The following is a 22705-nucleotide window of genomic DNA, read 5'->3' as shown; positions in this document are numbered from 1 at the left end:
TCGTCAGGTGCTGCATATCTTCAATACTCTGCTACTTCAAAGCAGCTTTGATTGTGTTATGTTTGGTACTCATGCAATCACACAAGCTGTGCTAAAGCTAACTGTGCTAAGCGACAATATGCCAAAAGCAGAAATCGGTGAGGATGTTTAAGTTAAGACGTCAAGTCTGCAAATTTCTGTTGGTATAAATTAGTCTGCAGAACCAGGAAACTGTTTTGAGGCATTGCGCACAATGTGGTGCAACCATCACCATGATCAAAGGCCACCGCCATTGTCTTAGCATAGTTTTTTGCATTCCTGGCTCATTGTGTAAAGAAATGCTCCACTTAAGTAACACTGGGTTTCAAGGGCACATTTTTAAAAAAATATATATATTTTTCCAAAAATGGGCCTTGAAAAGAAGGGGTTGTTTTCGATATGGGTCAATACGGTAAAGCAGTGGAGAATTTGTTTACTTGAAATCAGTGATATGTGGCCACTTTTGATGCATGGCAAGAAAAAACAATATGGAGAAAAGTGCCAACAACAGCCTGCTGAGACAGTTTGCTTTAAGGAAAAGTACACATAAAAGGCTGAACAGGGCAACAAAGAAGCAAGCTGGCAGACGTCCGTCCGCTCGTCATCATGTGCCATGAACCAAAAAGGCAAAAATGTAAAAAAAGGTGAGGGGCCATGAGGAGGCGAGTAGGTGTGCTGGGCCAGTAATTTTGACATAAAAGTTACTAGTGGTTACACATTGGTGGAGATCTTGTACTTAGGAGACATGTTGTTATGGAACCAAATGAAGCTAAATATGACGCCCATGGTTTTGGGGATACGCTCGTTGTAGGCAAACGTCATGGCTTCGTGCAACGGAACTTTGACCACTTCAATGAGCTCGCCCTCCCGCGGCTCACCTCCACCTGCACTCACGCAGTTGTCATCGGACACCTCGGCATAAAACATGGTCTGCTTGGCGCCTGTCACGCCCACGCCAGACCTGGAGACAAAAGAGGCAAATTTCATTCAAAATTGTGTGTAGAATTTTAAAAGATCCATTGTATTGTCACAGTTTTTAATATTATTAGAGCCCTCCACACATGAACTAACACCCCAATAGTCACATTTACACGTGTTATTGCTCAATAGAGTAGACAGTAGTAGAGTACTTCCTGCCTTGGTTATTGTCTTATCAGTGCAACAGCGATCAGAGTGGAATACTGCAGGCATCCCTCGTTTATCGCAGTTAATTGGTTCCCGACCGCAACAAAGAAATGCTCACAAAATTGAATTAAACATTAATAAACAGAATATTTTCAGAGTTAGAGCATAGAAAACCTCTAATTTTTACCATTATTAGAGTTCTCGCAACATTACATAACACCTATACAGTCACATTTACACTCATATTATCCAATACAGTGATGATCTGAGAAAAAAAAGCCATTTAAGGCATCGTGTGTGTTGTTCTAAATATGTTACAGAACAGGAAGTTGGTGGTTCAGAGTGTTTTTTTAGGTGGCGTATGGCCACAACAGTAGCCTGTGTTATTATTAGGATGATGACTATTATTATGATGCTATTATTGTGACTATATTGTTATATAATATATACATAATTTTTTAAAACCATCATAGAGTGAAGTTGCAACCTTCAGAGCGCAATGTGGCAATGGACTGTATACTGTATGTATACTACTGTATGTATTCTATACCAGTGATTTTCAACAACTGTGCCACGGCACACAGGTGTGCCGTGAGGAATTATTCAATATCACTTTTTTAATTAACATGTATTAATAATTTTCTGCAAATATTATGTCATTGTCGCATGTCATTGGTGTAAAGACTGGCAGAGCAATGCAATATTCGTCCGTGTGGCAACACGTAGCTGATTGCCTCGTTCCTCTAATAGACTTAGTGATGCACGTGAGAGGTAGTGGTGACATTTTGTAATATTGTTGTTTAAATTTGTATGTGGATCAAAAGGATCTGCTGTGGCGAGTCCATAATCAGGAAAAAGCTGAAAGAAGCAAATAATGTTGGTTATTGGTGTGCGTAAAAAACGTGCCGTGGCTCAAAAAAGGTTGAAAAACACTGTTCTATACTAGAACCTGAAAATACTGTTAGTAGGAGGTATTGAATGTACTGTATGTAAGTGTTTATATCCTCAAGAATCCAAATATCTACTGCAATAGAAATTATAGAGCTCAATGTAGTTATCAGATATATCAAACAAATGCCCCCCCCAAATACCATTCAATACAATGTGTAAGTCATTTCACCGGTTCAGTGTTTATAATACACAACAAAGGCCATTTTGCGACCACAGTAAATCGTCACGGTGCTTCAGCAGGCTGTGACCTCAGCATGCTGTTTCACCACCACACAATGCACTTCCGTCAAAACCCATACGCCCTCATAGGGGTCGTGAGGGTTAAGATGATACCCATCTATTCAAATGGAAGCGGCCCACACGTAACAAGGACCATAGACAACACCAACAAAGCTGGAGGAGGCCAGCGAGTCAAATCAAAAGCAGAGGTATGAGAGCCGTCAGTCTCGGCTGTGCAGGTGCAGTAGACAAATGTGGGGTTGTTTTTCTTATGTCACAGCGTGCTAATAATACATTTGAAAAAAGATGGATGGCTCAGCAAATGCTTCCTCCGACCTTGCTTGTATAGTCTCAGAATCTTTTTCGCTTCTCTGTTATCAGATGTGGATGAAGAAAAATATGCAAAAGTATGCATTTGGAAAACAGGACTCAAATATTACATTACATAGCACCTTGTTAGGCCTAAATTTTGCATAAGTATTATACCATTTAATGAATGCATGGTCGACCTGTGCAGGATGAGGAGGACGAGTTTACTGATGTTGTTTTATTGCGGTTGGGGCGACAGTTTTTGAAAAGATTGTTGATCGATGACATCCGAGTAGATGCTACAATACGCTATCCTTAATGAGAGTCTAGGACCAGGGTTCGATTCCACCCTCGGCCATCTCTGTGTGGAGTTTGCATGTTCTCTCTGTGCATGCGTGGGTTTAGTGGTTAGCGTGCAGGCCTCACAGCTAGGAGACCAGGGTTCAATTCCACCCTCGTGCATGCGTGGGTTTTCTCTGTATGTATTTTAGTTAATTTAGCTAGTTTTCATGCTTGGAAATGCATAATTTAGGCAAAAAAATGTTTCCACTTATAGGCTGCATTCAACCTATAATGCAGACCAGGGTTCAATTCCACCCTCGGCCATCTCTGTGTGGATTTTGCATGTTCTCCCCGTGCATGCGTGGGTTTTCTCCGGGTACTCCGGTTTCCTCCCACATTCCAAAAACACGCTAGGTTAATTGGCGACTCCAAATTGTCCATAGGTATGAATGTGAGTGTGAATGGTTGTTTGTCTATATGTGCCCTGTGATTGGCTGGCCACCAGTCCAGAGTGTACCCCGCCTCTCGCCCGAAGACAGCTGGGGTCAAAAATGAATGAATGAATGAACATCGTAAAACCGAAGGCCACCGGTAGTACCATCAACCCACCTGTAAGACGTAATCCTTTTAAGTTTCGAAGCGGGCACATCATAGCCACACTCCTCCAGCACTTCCTGTCTGGCGATCTCCTCCAAAGAAAGATTAGGTTTGTCCACCAGCCCGGCGCATAGCTCGTAAGTGACCCCAGCGGCGGCTGGCGGCCACGCGGACGCGCTCTCCCCCTCCGTGGGCGTCTGGCCCTCCTGACTCTCGGAGCCGGAAGCTGCAGCTTCGGCGGCCCCTTCCTCCGGTTTCTCAGCAGCTTGACACGGCGGCGTTTTGGTCCTTTCCCACTCACACATGTATACAGCTAAAGGATTAGCATCAATGTTAGTCTGCAACTTTATGCACTTAAGTGTGGAACATATTCTGGTTGACGTAGTTGACAAGATAATATCCACATGTCAAAAACAAACGTCTCAGATGAAGGGCATATTGTGTTTTTATCTATTTTCTTGCAGCAATAGTCGAGAACAAAAGATATTAATACCCACACTTCCTTGCATTTAGCACACAACAAAGGAGGTCGGGCTCTTGTGGCGTATTTAAGCAATGTGGCTCCAACTGACGTGAATAAACAGGATTTGAAATACACTGTTATTGGTGAAAGTGGCTACAGCATAACAATATGTTGGAGATCTCACATTGTGAAAGGAATAAAACAAATAAGCGGCAACTGGGGGGTCGACAGCCGTTGTGTTGACAAAACTTACCTGGACGGAACTGCTTGACAAGGACAAAACAGTGGGAGGTGGTGTTGAAGATCAGCACGGATACACTGCGGATAAACGGAGGAAAATTCAAGAATGAGAAGCTAATAGTTGTTTTTTTTTTGATGATAGTGATGATGAGGTGTCAGTTAATGCAGCAGGTCAGATGTGAATCATTGTGAATCCTTCGCCTGTTGGCATTAGTCCCTTAGGAGACTCCCAGGGGAGACTGCAGGCCTTTTCTTGGGAAAGTGGACACGTCTAAGTCAGGAGGAAACCGTTCCCTTCCCTTTTTATGAATCAAGGAAACAGGGCATTGCTATCACATCAACATCAGGTCTGGATATTTCAATGTATGCTTGCAATAAAAAAGCTGATGGCTCTGCTTCATTTTATCACAATTTTCCTCAAATTTGCATCATAGATGCTCCTCTGTTTGCCAAGTTGTTCAAATTTTGAGGCTGCATCTCTCCAAGTCCCTGGTTAGTGTGAGTGACAGGAGGGAATTATGGTTAATAATATCAGCTAAACAGTCATCACTCTATCGCAGTTCTTTAAAAATGTGGTTAAGCAAATTGTATGGATTATTGGCTTAAATTAAGCATTTTCAAGCACAGAAATGGCTAAATGAATGACAATACAAATGCAATTTAAGTAATTAAAAGTGCATTGATGAACTATAGTCTACACTGGTGACTAGGTGTCACTAGTAATCCACTTCAATAATTAGTGCAGGTTTGAATTCTCTCACAACAAGCACAGTAACAATAATCATTATCACAATAATCATAATAATAACATGGTAAAACTCAACTCTGAATCCCTGATGTCACTTCCTGTCCACATATCCGAGCGACAGTTATTGAAACACACAAGAGCACCAGTTTTACTTGTCTTAAATGGCTTATTCATTCATTCATTCATTCATTTTCTACCGCTTTTTCCTCACAAGGGTCGCGGGGGTGCTGGAGCCTATCCCAGCTGTCTTCGGGCAAGAGGAGGGGTACACTCTGGACTGGTCGCCAGCCAATCACAGGGCACATATAGACAAACAACTATTCACACTCACATTCATACCTATGGACAATTTGGAGTGGCCAATTAACCTAGCATGTTTTTGGAATGTGGGAGGAAACCGGAGTACCCGGAGAAAACCCACGCAGAACATGCAAACTCCACACAGAGATGGCCGAGGGTGGAATTGAACCCTGGTCTCCTAGCTGTGAGGTCTGCGTGCTAACCACTCGACCGTGAAATGGCTTATTTTCTCTTTATTTTCTCTCTATTATTATTGGATTATATGAGTGTAAAGGTGACTATAGGGTTGTTATTGTATGTCTAGAAGACTCTAATAATATTTGAAAAGGCTCCTAGAAGATCAAAAAAAGTTTTTCTACGCTCCAACTATGAAAGTATGTGATACACAAATAAGAAATCATACTTTGCAAAAAAAATCATTAATCATTTGTCATTTTTCTCTTTGTAAAGCATTCATATTTTACATGTAGAAATTGTTCTTCCCAATTCAGGAGGATGTGTCAAAAATGCCGACAATGAAAACTATTACAGCCGGAATTAATGGAGTTGTGTTGAAACATATCTTCAAGTAGAGGTACAATTATGCAGCAGATTGAGGCGAAAAAGTGGGACATGCAGGCCTGAGGCATGGAAGTTGTCCCTTGAGGCAGCTGTGGGTCTTTTAGAAGTGTTCCACACCATTACAGTTCTCCAGCAGCTTCCCACAGACATAATGGTTATACCAAGACGCTTGGGATTTTCTATGCGCCATTGAACATGCTACCTTCTCAAGGGGGCTTTAAACAGGACAGTGGGATATCAGCTGTGATTCTGTTAAGTATCAAAACAGCAGAAAGTGTCTTTTTCTGTGCAAAAATGCACTTTTATATTCCATACTAGACTCATCCAATTGAAATGAAGAATTGGAACCGGTTTTGCTCAAAATGCAAACAATGGTCAAGCAACCAGTCACAATGAATGTGTTCCAGCGCTAGGAGTGCAGAGCGGGAGGGGTTATTGTGCCTGCAATAAAAGCCTGTTGTTCTGGTGATCAAATCTGGTGTGTTCGTGTGTGTGTGTCTCACCAACCATTACAGTAACATCACTGACACCTAGTGACCAGTGTAGAATACTACATATCATTCAACGTTCCAACGTTTTGGAATGCGTATTCTGAATGCCTTCATTTTTTATTTTAGTTCATTTAGCCATTTATATGCCTGACAATACTTAATTTTGTTTTTTTATGTTGCAATATGAACACTATAAATGGTTCTTGGTGTTATATTTATTTTAAAAAGGTTATACTCATGTAAAACAACAATTTTTGTGTTGTTTATGTAGTGGCATCATTGTTTCAAGTTTTCATTTCAGCTAAATATATACAGGATAGCTAAATTTGTCTCAAAGTGAAAGTTATGCTAGATTTTTTTCCCCACAAAAAGCGTTTATCCCATTCCTTTTTTGTTGAGAACTGATATTTTGCTGAAACTAACCTTTGTTTAGCACAATTACTGACACAAGGATGGATGACAATGGAGGTCAATCGAGTGGCCACCAAGTGTGTTCCTGTAGCTCTGGTGAAGGTTTATCATTACATCCCTCAAATATATTCTGTTACTGACAATACATCCAAATGTAACCCAAATTACAAGCTCCAGAGTTAACGGTCAAGCAAACAATGACAGGTATCTTGGCTTTGGTGCGCCCAAAGTGAGAGCTTTGCTGTTTTGTGTCCACAAGAGAGTTTCCCTGCCTATGATGCATGGCATCCACAACTTCAGCAACCACTTGTGATCGCACCTCACTTCCTTGCACATTTGTGTTCACTGCTAAAAGTATGCAGTCGCACACGGCCCAGAACGCCTCCCGATGGACCGAGTGAACAAATCTGTCTTGAGTGAGTGCTCAGTTGGGATTGTAACTGGGCCACTATCCTCGCCAATGATCATGATGAGGGATGCAGCAGGACTGAATAATATTGAATAAACCATCTCAAATATTTTAGCTATCTGATAGAGATGTCTCGACATGTCAATTCTTCGCTTTATTCTAGGTATAGCGAAATAAGTGCTTGATCTTGAGACCAACAGGAAATAAAATTGTGGTATTGCCCCCAAGTCTGTCTTTAAAATTTGCAAAGACATCTAGATATAGCTCAGCCCTGCTCAGAGGATGCCTACTTAAACAAAAATTCTAAACAAATGTTGCTCCATTCATAACATGTCAAATAGGATATACTACTTTCACACCTGGGAAAAAATTGTCGGCTCCTGTGGCGTATTTCCTCTCGGAAATACAAGTTTAAAGTTTACAACCTTTGTCTCAGTGGTACTGTTTTTTTTACAAGGACCTCTTTTGGGGTCAGTAGTAGAGGAAAGAGGGCTTAAATGACCTGAGACATACCTCAGAGCATTGGAGTACCCCAGGCAAAACAGAAGGACATGTGTGACATTTCTCTTATAGGACGCCATAGACAAGTAGAATAATGGGGCTCCATTCCCCCAGAATACCAAAGTATCTCAGTTTACAGTCATGGGTTTATACTGTGTGTCTACACAACAATCTTTGTACACGTAGTTTGACATGATGAAATGTATCACTGAATGAATGCAGTCCAAAACTGTGTACTCACTGTGCAATATCTGATCAACCTCCTTGTGCAATATTAAGGGCTCTAAATGCAATATACGAAGTTCTATTTCCATAATGCCTCATATTAACTCATTAGCAAGATCTCAGTGAATAGACTGGTCATATATCTCGTTTCATATTATCTACATACTGTATTGTATATAACTCTGGGAAAAACTGTTGATTTTGTTAATACTTGGGTTGTTTATATTGTTTATTTTTCTATATTGTGTGTTTTGTACCGCTTAACTGACTCTGTACTCTTGCTGCTGTGCAATACAAATTTCCCCACTGAGGGACGAATAAAGGCATATCTTAATCTTAATCTTAATCTCACCTGTCATGGGTTCGCATGAAGTCCCAGGACTTTTTTGTGCCATTCTGTGAAGAAACAAGATGGAAAAAGAAAATGCGTGAGTTCAAGCAATAAAAACACAACACGATTGAAATGTTCAAACGCTCTGGTTTAGGGAAAGTTAGGTGCTTCCTTTGAAGCGTGAGGTCCTTGAAGTCAGGATGTCAAATCATCCTTGATTTATTCAATCTGGGTACTGCTAAAGCAATCAGTTTCCTCACAACGGGTGCTCAGTTCGTGTAGAACTGCAAAAGTCTGGCATGCATTTTCAACCCCTGCTACTCGTAGCATCTTGGAATAAAATGTATAAGATTCTCACATTTACTCATTATTTTTACTTACTGCATGCCTATAGCATGTCAAGAAGTATTAGTGTTTTAGATTAAATAAAAGTGATAACATTTTCAAAGTGTAAGGAGGGCACAGCAGATTCATAAGAATAAAAAAACAGAATTTTGGCCCAAATTTTACTATTTTCCCCGATAAGAGGCTCACTGTCCCACACTTTAAAAGGCATTGCACCAACAAAGAAAACCTTCCTACATATCTGAACTTTAATCTTAGCTTCCTCAGCCATCTTGTGTTGGTTATTATTGCAACTGAATAATTCACACACCCTGAAAGTTTTGGCAAATAGCTTCTATGGTCGGGAAGATCATCATTAGGGGTCAAAATGTGTCTTAACTTAGAACAAAATAATAACAATGCCTTTAAAGAAGAAGCAGCAAAAAGAAAAGATTGGGTGTTTCCGCACTGGATTAAGTTTCAGGGAGGGAATCCTGATGACTAAATGCTAAAACACGTCCCATTGTTATTCAGCTCTGGTGGCAGAGGTTGCAAATAGCTGTTTATATGCCCTGCGGTCATGTTGTCACATCAACAGGATGTGCAGCATTACACTCCATCAGATGTGCGGTTAAAAGCGGCACAAAAGAGAACAGCGAGTGTTCGGCGTGTGGGAAGTGACTAACACTTTGTCTCGGATGTTTCTCATCCTTTGGAAGTGAAAAAGAATTTGCTGAGCATCTTGATTGTCAAGTTTATTATGCCCGTTCACTTTGCAAAGGGGCGGGTTCGAGTACTTACATGCTGGGTTTCAAGTCTGCATTTGAGGAAATGATAATGATATGGAATTATCCACTTAATTCCACTTTCAGTGTGAAATCGACGCATCTGATTGTCATCCGCTTAGGTTCGAAATGTTGGTCTGCTGCTCCTCAGACATGAGACGCTCTGGAGTCTTATTTTAGCAGATTCGATTAAGACCGTGGTCATGGTGACCCGGCGGAGCCCGGCAGTTTTGCAACCTAAGCAGTAGTCACAATGAGCGTGTCGTGGAGGCCTGCAGAACGACAGGCTCTTGCTTCCATTTTGCATGAATTGAAGGTGTTCTCTGAACATGACTGCTCATAACAAGTAGCTCATAACACCCACACAACAAAACCAGCGCTTTGCATTGTTGGATGATTTACATTTGGATTAGCAAGGAGTTGAACTTGTTTATTTGCAGGAAACTGGTATGATATCGAGTATACTTTCCATCAATCAATTAACCACCCAATAAGTAAAAATAATCTTCACAATTGTTGATTCCAAGCGCTAACAAAAACACTTTATTTACAAAGTAGCCACAAGGTATGCTGGTTACTCCAGCAGCACCCATATCTCACTAACTTTCTGTTCTCTTGTTCATAAAGTTTAAAAGCACTTTCAAAAAAAAGCTGGAGATAAGTCAGTCAGACAAGTTTATGTACATGCACAGCCTTGGTTGGTTTGATAGCAACCACGACAGAGAAATGTGCCGCCTCTTTTCCAGAAGTACCAGCATTCAGCATTGTTGTATCAGTCTAAAGTGCAACTATGAAATCTATCTATAATCTGTCTTGCATGCGATCCTTCCTTGCCCAGGCCAAAAGCAAGCCACACCCCACTTTGTGCAGAAAACAAAAACAATCTGAAATCATTCAAAAAGCCTGTTGAGTCCTGCAAGCTTGCCACCCACTTAGAAACACCTACACTTCTTAACCTGGCAGCTACATTTTTTAAAATCCACTACAATGTATTGTAGGTGTCCACCGCTGACTTTTTTTAATGCATAAGCCAGAATTCTGAGGCTCAGCTGAACCAGGATTGTCCAGCCTTGGTGGAGGTCTGGGCTAAAACACGGTATGGAAAGTCCCATTGTCTTTCCAGTGACTATTCTCTGTCAACAAATCAATCGACAGTAGTGTTTTGCTTCTACTACTACTTTACATAGCTTAAAAGGGAGCTAATATGCTAATTTTTCAACCCTTTGTATTGAGTTGTGGTCTCCAATATACTAAGTTCTATGTGAAGTATTTCCATAATGCGTCATATTAACTCTCTAACAAGATCTCAGTGTATAGACTGGTCATATATCTCATCTCGTTTCATATTATCTACATACTGTATTGTATATAACTCTGGGAAAAACTGTTGATTTTGTTAATACTTGGGTTGTTTATATTGTTTGTTTTTCTATATTGTGTATTTTGTACTGCTTAACTGACTCTGTACTCTTGCTGCTGTGCAATACAAATTTCCCCACTGAGGGACGAATAAAGGCATATCTTAATCTTAATCTATAGAGCAGTTACACACAATAACCCGCACAGAAAACTGAGAATCTGCATCTATTCCATCTGTGCTTCCTGCTAAAACACTCCGCCACCGGGCATGCCCACTCTGCTGTGATTGGTCACACACCCAAAGTGCTTCCTAACTAAACCATATAAGGAAGTCCGCCCCTCTGTGACATCACAAAGAGGCAGTTTTACCACGCCTTTTGAAATCAAGCGTTTTGAGTCATCCCAAACTTCTTTCAGGGCTCTCTTCCAAATGCGCAATCCTCATTATCTGAAACTTTGGCATGGTTTAACACCAGAATACAACATTCTAATGCTACGTTCACACCGACGCCGAATGTCGCGCTTTGAATCGGCGACGAATTCGGCGTCATTTTTCAAAAAATCTCACGATCTCCTCAGATATGTTTATGCTCTGATAAGCTCTGATACGCTCTGATACAAAATTCGTTCCCGCTTTAGGCGACAAATTATTTCCCGAATCGCTACGGCTACTCGCGCTTTGATGCCGATTGATCAGGATTTGTTACGCTTTAAATCACGCTTTGATACGCTTTAATACTCATTGATAAGCTTTGGTGCGCTTATCAGGCTTTAAATAACGCTCTGATACAATTATCAAGCTCTCTTGTGCATTGATAGGCTCTGTTAAGCTCTGTTACGCAATGGAAAATTTCGAGATCCCGACTGCATCCCGCCTCTGATCCAGAGCATATATAAAGATGCAGCAGAGCCATTGATCCTTTGAACCAAGCTCTGTTAAGCTTTCCTACGCTTTGAGCAAAACTTTGATAAGCTTTATGATGCTTTGATAAGCTTTAATAGCTCTCCCCGCTTTACGCAATTCGTGACAGATCACCTCAAATTTTTAATACTACGTTCACACCGACGCCGAATGTCGCGCTTTGAATCGGCAACAAATTCGGCGTCATTTTTCAAAAAATCTCATGATCTCCTAAGCTCTGTTACGCAAAGGAAAATTTCGAGATCCCGACTGCATCCCGCCTCTGATCCAGAGCATATTGTAGCGACCCTGACGTATTCATGTTGACGTTGTGCTCTTGGGTGTCCAACTGTTCCGGGTGACTGTGAATGCACCAGGGGGTGGGGGTGTGTCTGGTGGAGGAAGTACTGTTGTGTTGCTGGCGGTGGTTGCAACGGCGTGGTTACGGCCGACAGTAGCCAGTATTATTGTTGTGCAATAAAAAGCTTGTCAGCGATCGCAGTTGTGTAATTTCCATAGCGTCGGCAACGACGCTACAATATATAAAGATGCAGCAGATCCATTGATCCTTTGAACCAAGCTCTGTTAAGCTTTCCTATGCTTTGAGCAAAACTTTGATAAGCTTTGTGACGTTTGGTAAGCTTTAATACGCTCTCCCCGCTTTACGCAATTCGTGACAGATCACCTCAAATTTTTAAACAGTTTAAAAATTTTTGGCGCTCTTGCCGAATGTCCCGAATTGCTCAAACGTTTCTTACGCTGTATTACGGTCTTTACGCTTTCATTAAGCTTTGTTACGCTTTGCTCGCCGATTTAATTCGCCATCGATTCGGCGTCGGTGTGAACGTAGCATAACTACATTTATAGGTCAGAAAAGTGGAAAAAGCATAATAGGTCCCCTTTAAAGAAAAACTGAAAAAAAACAACACACGTCTTTCCCTTTTCTTTGTCCTCTAAAGAGAGAAAAATCATTACGCGTGAGGTAACTAACAATGTACATAAGAGCACCAAACACTAAAGCATTGACTGAAAAGGGGGATTAACTTTCCAATGGCACAAGCATTGAGTGGATAGATGGACACTGTAGATAGATCGTTACGATAACCACCTGTCATGTCACTTTAGAGAGAAAGGCCGTCAACCGGTTTTATTTAACACAATCGCACCAGAAACATCACTACGGATTTGTGATTGGAGTACCAAAAAAGATGACACTCAATGCAGCTATTCTCTCTTGAGGATCTTGTCACCAACTCCCAGATGGTGGGGGTCCCCTCATTACTACACCCTCTTGCTGAGAGGATGGTGGGGCCGGTGCAATGGCTCAGGAGAGCCGCAGATTCATATTCAATGTTGATTTCAACACAGTGATTAGCCAACGTAGCGTGAGTGGGAGAGACAGGCAGTGGGGGGGGGGGGGGGGGGGGCAAGCTAGAGGAGGCCGTAAGGGACCTTGAAATTAATGTGGTCCCCCTGGCTTAGGGCCTCAAACATGAGAGGCTCCTGTTTGAATGGCCATTGTAGAGAGAGGGCGTATCGTCTTGATCTTTTAGGTGCTTAATGTGTGATGACCGGCGCATGCACCTACTGTGCTCACCACACTCGACACTACAAAGCTGCTACAGAAAGTGTGGGGGGGAAAAAAATCAACTCGGTCCTCAAATTCAATAGCGCTCTTTGATTCCAAACATATGCTGTCAGGATTTAGCTTCAGTTGTGTTCTTCTCAGCATCGCACACTTTACAGCTGCTCCACTAATGATCAGCGATGTCTAAAGGAACAAAAGAACCACGCTTTTGTGATGAGGTTTCACAGTATCAGCAGGACTTTTCTTAAAACAACATCCATGCAACCATGTCCGTATTAAACAAATATCAAATCTCTGCAAAACGTCTAGGAAACTGTCTTTTATGGCAGCTGTATGAATGGCATTACCAAGTATTACATTATGCGTAGAGATGCTGATATCGGAAGGTAATGTCAGGTCACAGCTCGTGTGATAAACAAACACATTAAAGCAGGGGTCTCAAACTCAATTTACTTGGGGGCCACTGGACCTAGGGTCTGGGTGAGACTGGGCCGCATCAGGTTTTCCAAAAAAAAAAAAACCAAAAAAAACCCAGAAAAAAACAGAAAAATGAATAAACTTTGCTTTGGTTTCGATTTTCTACAAGAAAAGCTCTGATGAAACATTCCACTGTTCTCAAATATCTTACTTTTTATTTTTCTACACAAAATAAGATGAAAAATAAATAAACAAATCAAGAATAAAGAAAATCAATCAGTTATAAATGAATAAATATAATAATAATAATAATAACACAGCAAATAATAAAACCTTAAGAAACCACATATAGTTGGTGGGTAGACAAATTATTTTTTTCAGATTAAAATGAACAAAGCATTATTAGAGCCCTGTAGACATGACAAAACACGACTATAGTCACATTTATACTCTTTTTATTTACAACATATTGCGCAACTGCAGGGTCTTGAGACACATGCTAACTCGCAAACTAGAGAGCTAGCGACCTAAACGGTAGCCTTCAAGTTATTTCCTTTAAACTAAATATCCAAAAACGTACCACTTCCACACGGATAAGGAGGATAACTATTAACAGTTATTTAACCTTTAACATGAACATTAATTAAACGTAATAATTTTTTCTGGGTACATGATACCATACAGCATCCATATCAAACTTGCGCGGGCCGCACTAACATTAAACTTTCATATCGTATCATACCGCGTGTTTGAGACCCCTGGCATTAAAGAGTACCTTTTATGTTCATTTTTGGTATTAAGTTGTGTACTCTTATAGAGCAGCTACACACAATAACCAGCACAGAAAGCTTTCTAGATCTTCCAGATTCTGGACCTCTTGCTGCAGTGTTTCCATGGACTTCCTGCTCCAACGGCGTGTTTGATTTACTCCACCCCCGGCCCTCCTGTAGGTACGCCCACTCTGCTGAGATTGGTAACACTTCCAAGATTTCCAAAGGACTTCCGAATACGTAGGTGCACGTTTACTGAATGTAGGTGATGTGCAGCCCTTATAAGGAAGTCCAGATCGCATTCACGTCAGTAGAACTTGGTGTTAGAAAAAACTAAAATGGAGTGTGCAGAGCCATCCATAACGTCTTTCAGGGTTCACGTCCTAATATGCAAATTATCTGACACTTTGGTTTAACAATGTAACAACATTTATAAGTCAGAAAAGTGGAAAAGCACTACTTTAACACTACTTTAACCTACTTTTACTGTGATACCAATAAATGCATTTCAGAAATAAACACTGATGTTGCACAAACATCTGAGTAACAACAAATTAAAGTTAAACTCTGGACTAATACGATCCAAAAAAAATATAAACTGGGCTCATTCAGCACTGACACTGGCTCCGTGCTGAATGAATGAGAAATCCTTTCACGTTGTATTCTTGTGGCACAAGATCTTGTGACACGGCTACTATGCATATTTATTATGTGCAATATTTAGCGTAATGCAAATGTGCAATATTTCCATCACTGCCTCTGTTACTACCTCAATCATATTTATTTATTTAACAACCCAATACAATACACATTCATTATTACAGTCATTATTTGCACTATGACCCACTTATCATTGCACTAAAATTAATATATCTGCAATATGTCTGCTCCTGCATATGCTCCTGTGCAATACTATGTGTATATTTTGGATAGCTTTTTTTTCCCTTTATTTGGGCAAATATATGAAACATTACAGTGCATTTCCCACATCAATCAAAATATAACTTTCCATTGTTTACATTTTATTCAACTATCTGATAACAAGCCCAAAAGGAGTAGGCTGAAGCCAAAGCTTATAAATGCCTACCCCTTTTTGCAAAATATAATCATGTTCATGCCACTGTCTTGTTTTCCCCTGTTATTATTATCATTGTAATATTATTATTATTATTATTATCATTATTGTTATAATCTTTATCATTATTACCATCATTATAATCATCATTAATATTACCATTTTCATCATTATAGTTAACAATGTTTTTATTTTTTTTATTTTTAATGATTTAATTTTACAGACTTCATTGCTTCTTGTAGAGTGCTGTATCATTTCATCTGTTATTTTCTGAAATCCGCAGTCTTTGTGTGTCAATTTATTAGCCCACTTTTTTGTGACATTTACTTATTTTCTGTATTGCATGTGTCTAATCTTGTGCATTAAAAAACAAGAACTTGAGACTGTGTCTGGACAGGTGACCAACCCAACCATCAGTATCTTCTTGTTAAACCCTACCTGAGGTATATATCTTGTTAAATTGTCTTTTTTACTCTACTTTTATATACTTTTTTTTTTTACTTGACTACTGCACTGAAAGGAGAAGCTCTCCAATGTCGTTGTACATCTTGTATAATGACAATAAAAGCCATTCCCATTCCCTATTACAAGCTGACGTTGGTGTATTTAAAATTATATGGACCTCACATTTTACATGATGTAAAACAGTAAAAAAAAAAAACAAAACACACAAACCCAATACCGCAATACAACAACTAAACAGCGTGACTACACCTCATGCTACTTGCTCACACATTCAGGTGATTTTATTGGTTCAGTTTAGGTGGAAGCTGACCACTAACAATTGAAGTGAGAAAATGTCTTTCAAGATCATAATGGATGTATTCACTGAAGGGCAGAGGGGACCACAGGCTGAAAGCGACTCAGGCTGAATAATTCAAATCATTATCATGAATAAATGAAGGTGATTAGCCTGCATGAAGTAGCAACTTGTATGCGGCAACAATGGTGAGTATCATTTCCCAGAGTCAACAGGAGACAGTCACCTTTTTTAATAGAGAGGAGACCGATACGCAATAATGATGACGAGAACCACTTAGGGCCGTTCTATTGCTGTCGCGAGTAAACGATTGCGAGTGATCACGGTGAGGCTGCAGATGTGCTGTGAGACAAAAGGTTTTTTTTGGGGGGTGATGTGCCTGAAAAGCCTTTGTGGGAACTCCCATCCTGATCTGGAAATGAGTTGGTCAGGATGAAAGAGAGGGAGTCTACTATCCTCATCCCTTTTGTTGTCCAGCTGCCATATTAGCTGTTCCGCCATTCCCTTGATAAGCTTAACCCCCCTTCTATCACAGGTGTGTACCCCAAATGGTGGAAAAAAAAAAAAACTCTGCCGACCATAAGCGCCATGGTGACTGAGCTTGTAATGAAGGAAAAAGAGGTCCTTCTAATGATATACAGTAGACATCGTAATTTACTGTAAATGCACTACTGAAATATCTCTGGAAAGAAAAATCACACTGTTTTACAGTGTATGGTTTGGGGAACAGATGGTTTCGTAGTACTGTAAATAATGAAAATAGAAATACTTCAAAAATATCAACTCCGCAGGCAACTTCCTATAATATTTTAACAGTGTTAACTGTAGAAGTGAAAACGTGAAAAAAATGCTTGGTCAGAAAAAAAATGTCGTGCAATGATAAATAAATTAATCATTAATAAATTAAAATGAATTGGATAATTTTGAGGAGACCAGGGTTCAATTCCACCCTCTGCCATCTCTGTGTGGAGTTTGCATGTTCTCCCCGTGCATGCGTGGGTTTTCTCCGGGTACTCCGGTTTCCTCCCACATTCCAAAAAAAACATGCTAGGTTAATTGGCCACTCCAAATTGTCCATAGGTATGAATGTGAGTGTGAATGGTTGTTTGTCTGTATGTGCCCTGTGATTGGCTGGCCACCAGTCCAGGGTGTACCCCACCTCTCGCCCCAAGACAGCTGGGATAGGCTCCAGCACCCCCCACGACCCTCGTGAGGAAAAAGCGGTAGAAAATGAATGAATGAATGGATAATTTTGCCGGGCTCCATATATTGCCATAAGTATGTGTGTCTGCTTTCTTTGTCTCCCGCCTCCAAACAGGCAGGATGAGAGTTCACTCTGTGCATTGGTTCAGCACCTACATGCTTCATATAACAATGGTGAACGGAGTGAGACCTCCTGTCAGTGTTGTCACTTTGTCTCGGTGGAGGAGGCAGGGCCGCTAGCATACACACACAGCAAAAGTGTACAGCTTTGTGAGCATATTGCAAAGCAATGAAAAAATGCTTGCAAAATTTACTTGGAATATTACTGACCAACAAGCCAGTTTGCCAAATTTATTTGGCAAACTGACTATACTTTCAATAAATCAATTAACCGCCCAATAAGTAGAAACAATCTTGCCGGCCTCTATGTAGTATATACTGACATGAGCGTGCACTCTCTAAGGGCTAACAAAAAACATGTGAGCGGTAAAAGGCAACAAAACAAACTTGCCCACCCCAAAAATATCCACCTCACCTAGTTTTCCCATCTGGGAAATAAAAATACACATCAAGATGCATAGCCTTTGTCCCAAACACTCACTGAAACGTTTAGTAGGAAAGGTAAATATAAATAAAACAGCACAAAATGGTGTGTATCCACAGAAAGTTATCACAAAAAGAAATGCTGCTCTTTAATACACTTGAAAAGAAATGCTGTAAAAATGTTTGATAGTGTGACTTTCCCGTGAGAAAATACATATCCCAAACAGCAATTCGGGATCCGATCCCGATACTTGAATATGGCTATATGCCGATACCAATCCAATATTTAGCTGAAGTACCAAACTTATGTACATTGGAGTACCACAGTTATGTTGCTTTAATATGCAACCATGGCAAAAAAAAAAATGCAATAACATATACACATGCAAACGGTCAGCCTGACACGTTCATGGCTTCACAAATATTCGGACAACACAGAACTACTAGCACTCCTCATAACTTCCGGGTCGCTACATTTTTGCACTACATATTTTGCACCATTTATCATTGCACTAAAATTAATATATCTGCAATATGTCTGCTCCTGCATATACTCCTGTGCAATACTATGTGTATATTCTGGATACCTTGTATATATCTTGTATATATCTTGTTAAATTGTCTTTTTTACTCTACTTTTATATACTTTTTTTTAAAACTTGACTACTGCACTGAAAGGAGAAGCTCTCCAATCTCGTTGTACATCTTGTATAATGACAATAAAGGCCATTCCATTCCATTTCCTTATAGTTGACTTCATATGAGGCTGTATTAAACTCCTCTCTACAGACAAGTTCTGTATGATACTGTTGCGACCCTTTAACTTTGACTTTTGTAATGATATCATCAGTGAGGACACATGTTCAGGAGCAACAAGCATGAGAAAGAGCAATCATCTTCCTCACTTCCACATTTGAGAGAAGCGAGCTTCAGTCACTTTTTAAGTGCTTTAAGTCACCGCTGACCTGCCCCCTAGTTAGCTAAGTCTGCCTCATGTTTATCCACAGAAAATAAATCTGGCTTCTCTACACATCTTAAAATAAAGCCTGGAACTCGGCCAACTATCCACCAGTCAGCTACAGATGTGGGAGCTGTAAGATTTTTTTGTTCCTTCAGCACAAAGCACAATACCCTGATAAAAATGTGATGCTAGCATTCACGTAGCTATGTTAGCACTCACAGTACCACACTGTTTAATGTTACATTGTTATATGTCATTTGCGCCATCTGTGACGTTGAACAACACTGAGTTACAGTGTTTATGTAAAAAGTGGCTGAACTTTTTGGACAAACACTCGTGGACAAACACAGCTCATTTGCATTAAAGCTACAGGAACATAAAACACCATGTCCACAGTGGGGCTTACTGGAAGAACATTTATTCATTCATTTTCTACCGCTTTTCCTCACGAGGGTCGCGGAGGGTGCTGGAGCCTATCCCAGCTGTCTTTGGGCGAGAAGCGGGGTACACCCTGGACTGGTGGCCAGCCAATCACAGGGCACATATAGACAAACAACCATTCACACTCACATTCATACCTATGGACAATTTGGAGTGGCCAATTAACCTAGCATGTTTTTGGAATGTGGGAGGAAACCGGAGTACCCGGAGAAAACCCACACATGCACGGGGAGAACATGCAAACTCCACACAGAGATGGCCGAGGGTGGAATTGAACCCTGGTCTCCTAGCTGTGAGGTCTGCGCACTAACCACTCGACCACCGTGCCGCCCGGAAGCACATTTAAACAGTCTAAATTCAAGTAAATTTTACACAATACACAATATCCTTTGAGACTTTCTTTAGTTACAATTGTTACAAAATGAAGAATATGGGACTTATCAAGCCCGTAAACATGAACTCATTAGATATCGAATATATACCTAATGAAGGGGCTGATGTTACTGAATGCACATGGATATGACTTTCTATGTAATTATTGTAAATACAAACTTATGTAAAGAAAATCGATCGACGTTAACGTGATGTTTGTAATTCTATTCGATAAATACAATGGCTTTGATGATGTTTTACACTTTAACTGAGTATGATCGACCACCACAAGCAGATATCAACAAGTCTCACCTGGGCTGTTGTTTCCGATCGAAACCTGGCACCAACCGTGATTATAATTGCGCCAAACAAGCCAAATTACGCGAATTAATAATGATACCCCACCACAAATTGAAACATCTGTAGCAGGCTAACGTTAGCATGTTAGCCTCAAGCTGTACATTCGCTGTCAGGTTTCACACCACAAGCCACGTCAAACCCGAGTCTGCTGTAAGCGATAACACATATTACATACCAGTTTTCGTCATTATTGTAAACAAATGTCAATTACTGCAGTCTGGGGTTTGTGTTTAAGGTCAACGTAGCCTTCACGTTTTGCTAGCTTACAAAGTGAATGAGAAGAAGGGGGGGTTGGGCTAACCCACAGCATCCACGGCAGCATCTCATCAACGGTCGCGACACAAATAAGCTCACCTGGCTGTAGTGCACCCTGAACGGCTTTAGGTAGTCGGAGTCTGTGCAAGGAACCACTTCAATGTTGTTGATCTCTTCCATAGCTCAGTGCTGGGGCTTTGATTGTGTGGCTCGGCGATGTTGGTCTGTCACCGCAAAACACACTGACAGTGAAGGAATCCTACGGAAGCCCGGAGAGGACACGACACACGGCTGTCATCCTGGCACATGTGGGGACCATCACTCCTGTGGGGCCTGGACCGTAACGTACCTAGTAATAAAATGTCAATATATTACATATTAATTACTTTAGTCAAGTGTAAAGGGAAATTATTGCTTGAGGACAAAAGAATCTGAAACATGTTTCCTTGCAAGAAAACATGGAAATACAAATAATCTTTTCCAGAGTCAAAATGTCCCCACCACAAAGGCTCTATAATTGCACAGGTATGGTTTAAGTCAGGGGTCTCAAACACAGCCTAATGTGGCCCGCAGGACACTAGTTTGAGGCCCCCGCCTTGATATGAAAGTTTAATGTTAGTGCGCCCCGCGCAAGTTTGATATGGATGCTGTATGGTATCATGTACCCAGAACAAATTATTACGTTTGATTAATGTTCGGGCGGCACGGCGGTCTAGTGGTTAGCGCGCAGACCTCACAGCTAGGAGACCAGGGTTCAATTCCACCCTTGGCCATCTCTGTGTGGAGTTTGCATGTTCTCCCCGTGCATGCGTGGGTTTTCTCCGGGTACTCCGGTTTCCTCCCACATTCCAAAAACATGCTAGGTTAATTGGTGACTCCAAATTGTCCATAGGTATGAATGTGAGTGTGAATGGTTGTTTGTCTATATGTGCCCTGTGATTGGCTGGCGACCAGTCCAGGGTGTACCTCGCCTCTCGCCCGAAGACAGCTGGGATAGGCTCCAGCACCCCCCGCGACCCTCGTGAGGAAAAAGCGCTCGAAAATGAATGAATGAATGAATGATTAATGTTCATGTTAAAGGTTAAATAACTGTTAATAGTTATCCTTGTGGAAGTGGTAAGTTTTTGGCTATTTAAGTTTAAAGGAAATAACTTGAAGGCTACCGTTTAGGTCGCTAGCTCTCTAGTTTGCGAGTTAGCATGTGTCTCAAGACCCTGCAGTTGCGCAATATGTTGTAAATAAAAAGAGTATAAATGTGACTATAGTCGTGTTTTGTCATGTCTACAGGGCTCTAATAATGCTTTGTTCATTTTAATCTGTTTTATTATTATTATTATATTTATTTATTTATTACTGATTGATTGATTTTCTTTATTCTTGATTTGTTTATTTATTTTTCATCTTATTTTGTGTAGAAAAATAAAAATTAAGATATTTGAGAACAGTGGAAAGTTTTATCAGAGCTTTTCTTGTAGAAAATTGGAACCAAAGCATCGGTTTTTAATTTTTTTTGTTTTTAATAAATGCATTTTTTTTTTTTTTTTGGAAAACCTGATGCGGCCCCATCTCACCCAGACCCGAGCTCCAGTGGCCCCCAAGTAAATTGAGTTTGAGACCCCTGCTTTAAGTGGTATAACATATATATAACATGACATACTAAGTGTGAGTGAGAGTATATCTTAGCTTGATTGACATTTTCAGTTCAGTTGGTTCGGTTCAGTTGATACATACACACACAACCGTGTGTTTGGACCCCCAAATGAAGTGAGACCAAAAAGGTTTACTGAGCAAAAGGAGTACAAAAACAGGTCAAAAAGTAAAAACGCTTTGGTTGGGGTCTGCTGCCTTAAAGGATGGAAATGGACTCCCACTGTATCACTATACTTCTGATGAGGTCACCTTTCCTGACCTCGGCCCTACCCCTGTGGGGGGCTTCCAGTGATGTCACCCTCTCATATTAATAAAAGCCTTAAAATGGAAAAAACATCTGCAGATTTCCAATCTCACTGCAAGTAACTTCCTCCATCCAGTCAGACTCCTGCAACACAACGGCAGGACGTAGCACATTTGTGAGGTGATTTACATCAAAACAAATATAGTCCAAGACGAAACAATGAGTGGACCCCTAAGAGGAACACGCCGTTTCTCTTGTGGGCAAGACCCATTTATATTGCCTGATCCGGCCAAGCTGCTATGGCACGATAAGGAGGGAGGACCTGCTGAGTGAAGGTATTGTACTAAAGTCAGGGCATGGGCACGCTTAGAAAAGGACACACAAATAAAGCAATTCTGAAGCCTGAAAACTAAACCAACCAGAAGGGGACTGAGCATGGAAAAAAGTTTTTTTGAAGTGCTATCACAGAATAATGGCAAAAATGGGAAAATGTCATGATAACCATAGAACAGGAAG

General features: G+C 40.6%; 1 protein-coding gene across 2 annotated transcripts; it reads right to left on the bottom strand.

Moving 5' to 3' along the window:
- Positions 1–363: 363 nt before the first annotated feature.
- nudt14 (nudix (nucleoside diphosphate linked moiety X)-type motif 14) lies at positions 364–20598 on the bottom strand. Of its 2 annotated transcripts, none has more exons than XM_058057503.2 (5): positions 20395–20598; positions 8203–8246; positions 4218–4282; positions 3514–3814; positions 364–979 (listed from the first exon to the last, which is right to left on the bottom strand). In XM_058057503.2, exons 1-5 carry the CDS (start codon positions 20473–20475, stop codon positions 730–732), a joined length of 741 nt encoding a protein of 246 aa, XP_057913486.2. In that variant the 5' UTR covers positions 20476–20598; the 3' UTR covers positions 364–729. The 2 variants fall into 2 exon arrangements, with proteins under 2 accessions (XP_057913486.2, XP_057913487.2); XM_058057504.2 differs by lacking the exon at positions 20395–20598 and adding an exon at positions 20216–20330.
- Positions 20599–22705: the final 2107 nt, after the last annotated feature.

Source organism: Doryrhamphus excisus, linkage group LG19 (assembly GCF_037039965.1).
Source record: "Doryrhamphus excisus strain RoL-2023G ecotype Guam linkage group LG19, RoL_Dexc_Guam_v1.1, whole genome shotgun sequence".
Classification (NCBI taxonomy): Eukaryota; Metazoa; Chordata; class Actinopteri; order Syngnathiformes; family Syngnathidae; genus Doryrhamphus; species Doryrhamphus excisus.
This window is presented reverse-complemented; position numbering and strand designations above follow the sequence as displayed.

Bases quoted from the DNA above. Each gene is read 5' to 3' on its own strand.
- nudt14 (XM_058057503.2), bottom strand. From the start codon at position 20,475: ATGGAAGAGATCAACAACATTGAAGTGGTTCCTTGCACAGACTCCGAC. The intron at 4,283-8,202 runs GTGAGATTAAGA...GTTTATCCGCAG, and splicing joins TTCATGCGAACCCATGACAG to TGTATCCGTGCTGATCTTCA. The intron at 980-3,513 runs GTGGGTTGATGG...TTTTGTCTCCAG, and splicing joins AAAAGGATTACGTCTTACAG to GTCTGGCGTGGGCGTGACAG.